The sequence below is a fragment of the Gopherus flavomarginatus genome, chromosome 4, assembly GCF_025201925.1.
Source record: "Gopherus flavomarginatus isolate rGopFla2 chromosome 4, rGopFla2.mat.asm, whole genome shotgun sequence".
NCBI lineage: Eukaryota > Metazoa > Chordata > Testudines > Testudinidae > Gopherus > Gopherus flavomarginatus.
The window spans coordinates 147,240,035-147,251,580 of NC_066620.1; the positions used below are offsets into that span (position 1 = coordinate 147,240,035).

Below are 11,546 nucleotides of genomic sequence, written 5' to 3' on the forward strand. Positions count from 1 at the left end.
AATTTTTGTTGTCCGACGGGGGTCGCGATGCAATCAAGTTTGAGAACTGCTGTTATACTTCAAAGATAAATTTTAGATGAGGGTGAAATGATTCCTATATAATTTCTATATATTCTAAAGTTTTTCAAGCATTTTGAGAACTTTCAGAATAAAAAGAAGTACAGAAATGAACGCTCTTGTTTCTTTATATCAGTTAGCCAGCTCCAAAAGGGCTAGTAAAACAAACTCTTGAACCAGTCTTCCCTTCTTTTGGTTTTGTCACTGTCACATGAGACTATAAGAGTCTTATTTAAAAATCTTGTTTTTATATGTGCAGGAGAGCAGAAACAGCAGCAGGTCATCTAGTCCTAGTGTGAGAATGATCACTACCCCAGGACCAACCTCTGAAAAGCCAGCTCGTAGTCTTCCATGGACACCTGATGAATCTGCAGGTGATGTTTGATTTTTTTGTTGTTGTTGTTGATCTTTTGTTTATTCTTGTCTTTTGATAATATATTTTAAGATCAATGTGTGTGTGTAAACTTTACAAAGAAATTGAATAATAGAGCAATTGATTGGTTTTAGTTATCATTTAAACCATTACTGAATTTGATTGTACAAATTCTTTAAGTAGACGCAATGAAGTTACATAAACTCTTAACTATAGTTTATTAAAAGCAAAATATATAGTTTTCCTATGATGCTACTATAAATAGAATATGCTACTTAACAGTTTTGAACATGAATTTTGATGCTTCATTTTTTAAAACACAAGGCAACATTTTATTTGTATGTGTACATTATAATTACATATGTCTAGATTTCATTGAGCCACCTTTTTGAATAAAGTATTACTCAGGATAAGTAAAAGTGGCAGATTCAGGGCCCATATCTCTGGAGAGGCATGAGGGGAAGATGACGTGTACACATGTGTTATTGCAAGGTGTTTTACAAAAAGTTAGCGGAAAGTTTTATTTCAGAAGTGTGTAAAATGTTTGTTTACCAGAGTCACTCTTTTTTGTTCCATTACACTCACTCAGCCATGTTTTATAATAGTGGAATCTAGTTAAAGAATCCTTGTACTCTTAGTTTGCTTACAAACCATAATAAAAGGATCAGAACTTCTTCAACACACTAACACTATTGGTTCTCTGTGACATCTTAAGATCAGAAGTGGGCAGACTTTGACATATTTGTCTCAGAAATTATATGTAGCACTGGGATCCCAGAGTCTCGATTCCTTTCCAAGGACAGTCTTTAGTTCATGGTTTGCATAAATCTGACTAGGAAAAAAAAAAGATATCAGAAAAACTGTTTCAAAAAGTTCTCATTTTAAGGCAAGGTTGGTTACAGCATGACCTTGAATAGCCCTCTCTTTTGGTACTTGGTGTCTGCATGTGAGTCATTATCTTCAGTTCTCATTTTGCCCTTTGTTAAGGAGGAGAAAGGGGAGAAACTGCCTTTCTCACCCTCCCATTTCCTTTGCCTTCTTGAAGTTGTTTTTGGAGCTATGGTAGGTAATCTTTGGGAGGCAACACCTTTTCATTTTCACTGCCACCACCCCACTACTTTATGGCAATGCTTTTGGGGTATGGCTGAGCAGCCCATTTCTTTCCCACCTACCCTCTACCATTTGCTCTCCTGATAGCAGTCGCACAGTGCTGGAGCCCAGTAGTTTCTCCACTTAACTCTACTGCTATATCTTAAGATTTAGCAATAGGCTTGTGTTCCTCAGATCTTGGGCTTCTAAAGATACAAAGCATGTCAGATTCCAGAAACGTGCAGTGTCGTTCGGAGAGAAAATTCTGGGAAGGGCCATGGTGTTACTGTTTTGGAAGAGAGCAACAGCAATGATGTTATTGGTTTCCCACATTACTCCTCTGCTATCTCTAAGAGTATTGGGGAGAAAGGTATCCTAGGGCATATTGGGTGGCAGAGGTGGTATTTGCCTAGGTTTGGTTTCGTGTCTGAGTAAAGTCAGTCATGTCATGACTGAACAAAGTTTGTGTTCATTTTGTTTTTCAGAGCTGGTTTTGCCCAGCCTTAATTTAAATTCAGTTAAAGGGTAGTAGGGTGACCAGATACCAAGTGTGAAAAATTGGAACAGAGGGTAGGGGTAATAGGCACCTATGTAAGAAAAAGCCCCAAATATCTGTACTGTCCCTATAAAATCAGGACATCTGATCACGCTAATGGGTAGGCTGACTGGCTGATCCCTCATAAACAAGAATGGCATAGCAAATAACTTTTATAAACAGACAGCCAGAATGCAAACTGTGCAAAAAACCTATGTTCAACTAAAATGGCCTCTAGAAATTTATAAAGGTGTAATATTTAATCTTTTTTCTTTTCAGTACAATAGATCATACTCTAATAATATTGTCATTCTCAACTAACTTTACAAAACACAAACCAAAAAAAATGGATATTTCCATATATCGTTCTGCATATTGATGTTTAGTTTTGTTTAAATAATAATCCTTTTTTGCTAAGGAAGTATAGTATCTTATGGATGTCCTACATGGAAATGTACAATTAACTCAATTGAAAATATATTATAGCTGTGGTATTGTTGTTACAGATACCAATGGGTCAGATAACTCCATCCCAATGGCATATCTTACACTAGATCACCAGTTGCAGGTAATAACTGTATATCTTATGAGCAATTGAATTTTAAATTCAGTCTAAACTAGTCTAAAACATTTTCATCTGTTTTTTTTTTTCCTGAGTGACTGACATAAATATGTGCTGAAAAAAATATTGTTTTTCATATTCGTTGATGTTTGTGTCCTGCCTAACTTTTGAACAAGGCTAAAAAAAATTATTCTGTAACCTGAGATTGGTTGACTCAGATTTAATCAAGCTATTAAAAACAAGCCCTGGGAAATATGATCCTTAAAACAAATTGAAATCTTAGTTTAAAAGTATGAATAAGAAATTTGCTCGAGGTCATAGAATAAAATTGCTGCAGTCTCATCCAAACTTTATTTGTTCTATGGATGATCAAATAGTGCTTTGATCATCATCCTTCATAACAAAGAATGTGGTAGAGCAATAAATGTAGATGTTAGGTCTGATTCAGCTTTGGCAACAGTGCACTAAGATTTTTCCAGGGCATGGTTTAACACTTATTTTTAAAAGCTTACTAGTTTCTGAAAGCTGGTATAAATATATTGCAGACACATTCTAACACACTATTATTGAGATATCAGTTGATTAGATTTTAACATGTCTGATTTATTTTCAGCCTCTAGCACCATGCCCAAACTCCAAAGAATCTATGGCTGTATTTGAACAGCACTGTAAAATGGCACAAGAATATATGAAAGTTCAGACAGAAATTGCATTGCTGTTACAGAGAAGGTAAGTAAAATGCTTGTGAAGAGAAAACATAGATTGAGAAATATTGAGAATGGGAAAGTGAAGTGTATCTTTGTGTACTGGAGTATTCTATCTCTGTCTCAGTGACTTGCATTTTTATGGCTTTATTAGAAAGAAGGGTTTGAATGACAGAGAATAGCAGTTAAGAATACTTTTTCAACAAATATTTATTAGTGTCTAAAGTAGGAGTGTTTCTTTTAACAGATTTTACTTTTTAAGGTCCCAATCCTGCATTGAAGTCTGTAAGATTACTCCATGTGCTTAACCTTAAGCACATATACTTACGTGCAGGATCAGGGACTAAGGGCTGGTCTCCATTACAGGGAGATCAAGGCTGCTGCAATTGATGCAGCAAGGATTGATTTGGCAGGTCTAGTGAAGACCTGCTAAATCGATGGCAGAGCGCTCTCCAGTCGACCCTGGTACTCCAGCTCTCTGAGGGCTTGTCTACATCACAAAGTTGCAGCGCTGGTGAGGGGGTTACAGCGCTGCAACTTAGGAGGTGTACACATCTGCAGGGCATCACCAGCGCTGCAACTCCCTGTTTGCAGCGCTGGCAGTACTCCCGTTTTGTCTCAGGTGTAGAGGATCCAGCGCTGGTGATCCAGCGCTGGTAATCAAGTGTAGACACTTACCAGCGCTTTTCTTGACCTCCGTGGAATAAGCAGGTATCCCAGCATACCTGAGGAAGCCTCTCTGGTAATCAAGCAGGTCTCCTTCCCCGCGGTTTGCTCCGGTGTTCTCCGAATCCCCCCCCCCCCCCCCCCAAGCGGGTCTCCTTCCCCGCGGTTTGCAGGGGGGTTTGGGAAATGCGAGAGCAAACCGCGGGGAAGGAGACCTGCTTGCTCGGGGGTTCGGGGAACACTGGAGCAAACCGGGGAAGGAGACCTGATTCCCCGCGGTTTGCTCTCGCGTTCCCCGAACCCCGCTTGAAGCCGCCCAACAGTGCTGCAGTGTGGCTACATCTAACACCACTTGCAGCGCTGGTTGCTGTAAGTGTGGCCACTCTGCAGCGCTGGCCCTATACAGCTGTACTAATACAGCTGTAACAACCAGCGCTGCAAAATTGTAGATGTAGACATACCCTGAGAAGAGTAAGGGAAGTCAACCATAGAGAGTCTCCAGTTGACTCAGCACCATGAAAACATGGGTAAGTCTGCCTAAGCTTTGTCGACTCCAGCTGCATTATTCATGTAGCTGGAGTAGGTTGACTTAACCCCATAGTGAAGACAAGCCATTTGTCTGAATAAATTGTGGCAAGACATTAGGCCCCAGTTATGCAATGAGCTCTAAGCAATCAGACTCCTTCACCCATGTGGAGTCCTAGTGATTTAGAGTGACAGTATGTACGAAGTGGGTCGTATTGCATGAACTTTATTGTAGGTTTGGAGCCTTTACTTAGTGAGATTTTAAAATAATTTTACAAATTAGAATAATATAGAGAAAAAGTCTGTTTGCATTCAGTATTGAGTTCATGTACTGAGAAGTATAGAGAATAATTTAAAAACCAGTTTGGTTGTTGTGAACTCTTAGGCCTTTCTGTTGTACTAAATATTACACCTGAGACATGATCTTCATAAACGCAGTGATAAATTAAAATTGTTATTTGGTTAAAAATAAAAATATATGGTAGTGACTACTCACAAAAACAAGCAGGTGTCGGGCTCAGCGGGTAGTGATCAACAGCTCGATGTTTAGTTGGCAGCCAGTATCAAATGGAGTGCCCCAGGGGTCAGTCCTGGGGCTGGTTTTGTTCAACGTCTTCATTAATGATCTGGATGGGTTGGATTGCACCCTCAGCAAGTTCACAGATGACACTAAGCTGGGGGGAGAGGTAGATATGCTGGAGGGTAGAGATAGGGTCCAGAGTGACCTAGACAAATTGGAGGATTGGGCCAAAAGAAATCTGATGAGGTTCAATAAGGACAAGGGTAGAGTCCTGCACTTAGGAAGGAAGGATCCCATGTATCACTACAGGCTGGGGACCAACTGACTAAGGAGCAGTTCTGCAGAAAAGAGCCTGGGAATTACAGTAGTCGAGAAGCTGGATGTGAGTCACTAGTGTGACTTTTCTGCCAAGAAGGCCAACGGCATATTGGGCTGCATTAGTAGGAGCATTGCCAGCAGATTGAAGGAAGTGATTATTCCCCTCTATTCAGCACTGGTGAGGCCACATCTGGATTATTGCATCCAGTTTTGGTCCTCCCCCCACTACAGAAGGAATGAGGACAAATTGGAGGTAGTCCAGCAGAGGGCAACAAAAATGGTTAGGGGTCTTGGGCACACAGCTTACTAGGAGAGGCTGAGGGAACTGGGCTTATTTAGTCTGCAGAAAAGAAGAGTGATGGGGGATTTGATAACAGCCTTCAACTACCTGAAGGAGGGTTCCAAAGAGGATGGAGCTAGGCTGTTCTCTGGTGGCTGATGACAGAACAAGAAGCAGTGGTCTCAAGTTGCAGTGGGAGAGGTGTAGGTTAGATATTAGGAAACACTATTGCACTAGGAGGGTGGTGAAGCACTGGAATGGGTTACCTAGGGAGGTGGTGGAATCTCCATCCTTAGAGGTTTTTAAGGCCTGGCTTGACAAAGCCCTGGCTGGGATGATTTAGTTGGGGTTGGTCCTGCTTTGAGCAGGGGATTGGACTAGATGACCTCCTGAGGTCTCTGCCAACCCTAATATTCTATAATTCTATGATTTTTGTTCTCCATAACATTTTAACATTAACCTTTTTTTATCTTTAGACAGGAGCTAATAGCAGAACTGGACCAGGATGAAAAAGACCAGCAAAACACTTCCCGTCTGGTACAAGAACATAAAAAGCTTTTAGACGAAAACAAAAGTCTTTCAACTTACTACCAGCAATGCAAAAAACAGTTAGAGGTCATCAGAAATCAGCAACAGAAACGACAAGGCACATCATGATTCACTGGGACCTTTCAAATCAAAAATATGCACAGAAAAGACTTTTGTATTATCCCTTATTATGACAGCTCATGAGTGTTAGCCTCTTGATGTGTTCAGAATGCCTGTATTTGTCTACTGCACTTAGAACGTCATTTATTTTCCTTTTCTTATGGTGAACATTCAGTTCAACAGGTTTATTGAATGAGGTGGGAGAACAGTGACTTGAATTAATCACCAGCACTCAGCTTACACAAATACAGTGAACTGTGGCTGTACACGTGCTCAGTGTGTGAAAGCTAGCCTAACAAAAGAATTAAAATGGCTGCTAAATTGTAAGATCTTGTTTTAATTTCTGATGTTACCTCAATAAGAGCAAAACAAAAACTTCTGTTTTAGAATGGTTTTGTTCTTGTGTCTCATCTCAAACAAATTTACGACAGTCATTCTCTCATGCACCATGCTGCAGAGCTGATGTTGATTGACCAGAGTAATTCATGATGCGTTAGTGATACGTTTAACCTGTAGATTTAGTGCGTTTTTCCACATGCAAAATGGTAGTCAGACTGATGCCAGGATCACTGGTTCAGTGCTTGATAGCACTGCATTTTGACTAATATAATTCTTGTAATCTTGCATTCATAAAATATTTGAAGCAAAAGGCTGTATTTTCTTTACTTTTTTGGGGTGAGGAGTGGGATGGCATGCAGTTTCACCTAATCATACTGGGCAAAAAATTATGATGGTGATTCATTGAGCAAAGTGGGTCTCTTGTATAAAAGGAGGAAAAAAATCAAAATGTGTGGAAGCATGTGTTAACCTTTAAAGCTTTTATGCCTGTAGCATCTTTGGAAGCCAATTCAGAGGGCAAATGAATATAAAGTTCTATATAATCATTCCCTTCATATTAGTTATTGGGATCTTTTTGATCCCTTATTGAAATGCTGAAAGGACAACGTCCGTATTCACCATACATGTAAATAAGTTTGTTTTGGATAAAGAGCTGAGGACTTGAGTAATTTTTATTTATTTTTAAATACAAAAACATGATATGAAGTAGGGAAAGCAGATGGACGAAGCTGGTAAGAAAATGAGAGAAATGGCTTAGTCTGCTTTGTGAATCCTAGTTATTTCAGTCCTTTGAGAATGTTCAAAGCAAGCCTGCCACAGAATGCCTGCTGCCTTTGTGACTGAAGAGTTGCATTTAACAGACTCAAACAAAATATGGAATGGTCAGTATCTGTATTTGCCATGACTATGTGATCAGAAATCACCGAAAATGGATTGTTTGTTTGGATTATAAACTAACTTTCAACTGAGTCACTTTTTAATAGAATCCTAAACTATTTTTACGTTTCTCAGTCTCAGGTTTTAATAACATTAATCTTTTGCAAAGATAAAATGAAAACTTAATCTATTCTATCATCAAAATACCAGCAAGATGATCAAAAGTTTGTGATGATTGGGCTTCATTTCAGATGAATTAATTAATGCAGGAGTTTGTTAGTAGCGCTTGGTAAAATACTTAGTTGTAAAAACCTCACTACTTTTCTCTTCTGCTCTTCTTCCTATCTGATAAATGTTGATATTATTGTGAATGTATAAGAATATCAAAGATGAAGGATACCTTACTGAACAGTGTCATTCTAACTTTAAAATAAACCTATTATTGGCAAGCCTTTCGGGAGTTAAAACCCTTCCCTCACTTTATTTAAATAAAGGAAGGGTTATCATTCCCGAAACCTTAGCAGATAATTTGATTAGTTAGCTGAAACTGATATTGGGATCAACTTAAGGGCACACATATTTATAGCAAAATATAATTGGCAGAGAAAATAACTGTAGTATTAGGAATAGCACAAGTGATCCAAAGCATTGCTGTTTGCATACATCTGTCCATCTACCAAAATGGACATAGTGCTCAGCAGCTTTTTAGCATGTGTTTAAGCATGAAGTAGAGGAGAATGAATACTAATGCTTGACTTCATGTGCATGGTTAATAATTGCAAAATCATTTCCCAGGACAGTTATTGAGGTTCTTCTGTGTCATAGTGAAACTTGTTTAAATAAATTAATATTAACACTTCATATGCAAAGTCACTTTATGGCAAAATTTGAATAATGGAAGTGAAAGCAATGCTAACTTCATTTAATGGTACATAATACAAAAGTCTAAGTTAGAACTTTGCTTATAACCTTTTAAGTTTACATTGAAAAGGGTCTCAGACTGTAAAATAAGTAATGTACACTGTGTGGAATTCAGCTCCATTTACTGCTTAGATTGTGTTGCCATTCTAATGATATTTTCCAGAGAGAATATAGAGTTCATGTCCTTTTGCCTTTCAACCTTCCCTTCCCTAATTCCACCAAAAATTTGAACGATTTGCCCCCACTTTCTCAGTGAAGTCTTCTGTGTGGGCAAAATCCTTGTACATCTCCCCCCGGCAAATCTGGAGGATAGCAATGGCTATTTGAGCCAAGGAGAACTAACAATTTATCTTCTTGTGACTTCAGCATTTTCAAAAGGCTTTTGTTTTTAAGTTGTTTACAAATGTGCTTTTATTTTTTTCTGTTAAGCTATTTTGGAGTGTTCAGGACATATTTTTCATGTCATCTTTTACTCAGTTAAAGCTAGCCCTCTAGTTGTGGATGTGTAACATCTAGTTTTGTCTGGGCGCTGCCTCCTCATTCTCAAAACGGTAACAGGTTCTGCTTTTTGTCAAAATATGTGTTGTGTAAGACATTGTGTAATGAAAGTATGCTTCTGTATACTGTGCAATTTTACCAAAAATGCTTTTTTAGGCTTTATTTTTGTTTTTTGATGAAAAGTTGAAGATTGTAATTCAAAACTTGTACATAAAATGGTGAATGATTTCATATGATGTGGGAATGAGCAGTGTGGCTTTCTGCTACAGGGGTGTATTACATTACCAGGAATCAAATTAATAAAAGCTGAGAGACTTTAACAGAGTTGTCATGCCCCACCACTTGCCATGGCATCTTTGATCTGTGAGGGAATCCCGCCGCTTGTGGGACGCAGCCATGGGTACCACAAAGAGAACACTCTTCTTCTGTTCTTTGCTGTTTTCCTTGATGCATGCAGAGGGACAGCTATGGACAAACAGATCCCACCACAGCTGCATGTCAACACTGAATCCACCTCTGACAACCCTATCTGGAGATATTTGCCTGATTCTGTTCCTAACACACTTATGCTTTGTGTGAGAGGCTTCACTGGAATACATAGGCAGTCGCAATTAATCCATTGAGCATCCTGTCTCCCTGGATAACAGTAACTTTATCCCAACTCTGTCCCATTGCCCCCGGACTGCCTGTCCTACCAAGGGGTTCCCAGATGCCACGCTCAAACATACTAGTTTTTTTTTTTTTAATCTTTTTAGTAACAGTAGGAGCAGTGTGGGAAGAGCATTCCCAACCCCTGGGAATAGGAGTTCCACATGCTAATGATTGGGGACAAAAATCCTGCTAAGCCAGGTCTCTCATACATGTGTGATGCTGTTTAAAACAGATTAACTTTTTTAAGGACTTAAATATATTCCAGAATTGATTGTTGTGAAGTAAGTTGTCTGTAGTCACCTTTAATACTTTCACTGGTTCAGGTGCATGGGATTTTTTTAAATACGTTCCAGTCTTGTTGCTTAGGCTCTTTATTTAATTACTAAATCCTGACAGAATAGTGTTATATCAGGAAAAGGTGGCGCATTGTTTGCATTATTCCTGTCAGTAAGAGTGTGTCAGTTTTATTATTTCTGAGCATTTTTAACACCTGGAATCTGTCAGATTGAGGAATTAGGTCAGTTTAGTGTGCAACAATTCCTCCCATCTGCTCCACACAGTTGAAGTGACATCTTTCCCTTCCTCCTGTACTGTACATGGCTGGCTTTTTTAATAAGTGTGACACAGCAGAATTGAATTTAGACTAAATGAATACAAACGTGTTACAAGGTGTAAAACTGAACAAGAATTTGACGTGATTTCAGTGTGGTGGTGGTGGTGTTAAAGTCATCATTTATGCTTTGTAATTACATTCCTGGATCTCAAAAGTATTTGCAGAATTAGTTAACAGAGCCTCGGAAGGGGTTTGGTCCAATTTATATATGGGTAAATAGAAGCATGAAAATGTTAAATGACCAACCTTGTACATGGTCAGTGGCAGAGCTAGGAATGAAGGCAGGAAGATCTGAGTCTACCTCCTGGTTGTAAGAATGGACTGGTCTCCTCTGTCTAGTTTCAGTACAATCGGAGGAAATCAAGTTGAGTGGGCTTGTTCTTCTAGATGCACTCATGTGGAGCAGAAGGGTCAGCTACCTCCTGAGCGCCAGCTTCCACATCTGTGCCTACAGTGGGTTCTGCATGGGTCTAAAGATCTGCAGTAGGATAGGACTGATGGGCTGTTTGGTTATGCCATCACCATAGAGGTTGAACTTTGAGAATGTAATCTCTTCAGAAACACACACACCCGAGGGTGGCTGCCAGGACAGGAGGCAATTGTGACAGTCATCATCTGCCTCCTGCTTCCACTAGTTCACAGATGGGGGACAAATCCTGAGCCTCATAGTGCATAAATCCATTAGCACAGGGTTGCCCAGCTGGTGTGAAGTCAAAGTTTTTCGTATTCATCGAGTGCTTGCTCATGTCGATTCCATTCTAGGTGTGTGCGTGCCCACGTGCGGTCATCTGAGATTTTTGCCTTTTGTAGTACCTGTAGGGTCGGCAGTGGCGCTTACTTGAGTGCTGCACTCATGCCAGTTTATCAGGCATCACTGACCCTATGCCCTCCCAGTTCCTTCTTACCGCCCATGGAGGTTAGTCAGAGTGCCTTTTCTTGCATGGGCAGGGCTAGCAGTTTTTCATCTACTGACTTCAAGCCTTAGGGCATTGTAAATCCTTTGTTCATAGTAGTTTACTCCGGGGGGAATTCTGCACCAAAAAAATCCAAAATTCTGCGTATTTTATTTGTCAAAATGCTGGTTATGGTGATGCCCCCTTCACACCGCTTATCACTGCCACCTCAGAGCAACAGCCGGCAGCACAGACTGCACCATGCTCAGTGCATGAGGCATGCTCGGAGATTGAGGCAGAGAGAACTGTACCCATCCCAAGCCTTCCTCCCCTGTGGAGTAAGATGCCCTGGAGCCTCCCCCAATAGTGCTTTCATCATCCCTAGATGAGGCGGTTGCAGGACCCTCGAGGGCCAGCTCACTGGATGATTTCTAAGAACACAGGCCTCGGTGTGTTGGGAGACTGAGAACTTGATCCT

General features: G+C 39.9%; 1 protein-coding gene across 8 annotated transcripts in view; it reads left to right on the forward strand.

Moving 5' to 3' along the window:
• Positions 1-9,231, forward strand: part of MAP3K7 (mitogen-activated protein kinase kinase kinase 7) — a 70,920-nt gene extending 61,689 nt beyond the window's left edge. For all 8 annotated transcript variants that reach the window (XM_050949283.1, XM_050949284.1, XM_050949286.1 and 5 more), the window contains 4 exons: positions 317-431; positions 2,561-2,622; positions 3,230-3,345; positions 6,106-9,231. In XM_050949283.1, coding sequence (XP_050805240.1) covers positions 317-431; positions 2,561-2,622; positions 3,230-3,345; positions 6,106-6,286 — 474 coding nt within the window. In that variant the 3' untranslated portion in view covers positions 6,287-9,231. The remainder of the gene's footprint in view (positions 1-316; positions 432-2,560; positions 2,623-3,229; positions 3,346-6,105) is intronic.
• Positions 9,232-11,546: the final 2,315 nt, after the last annotated feature.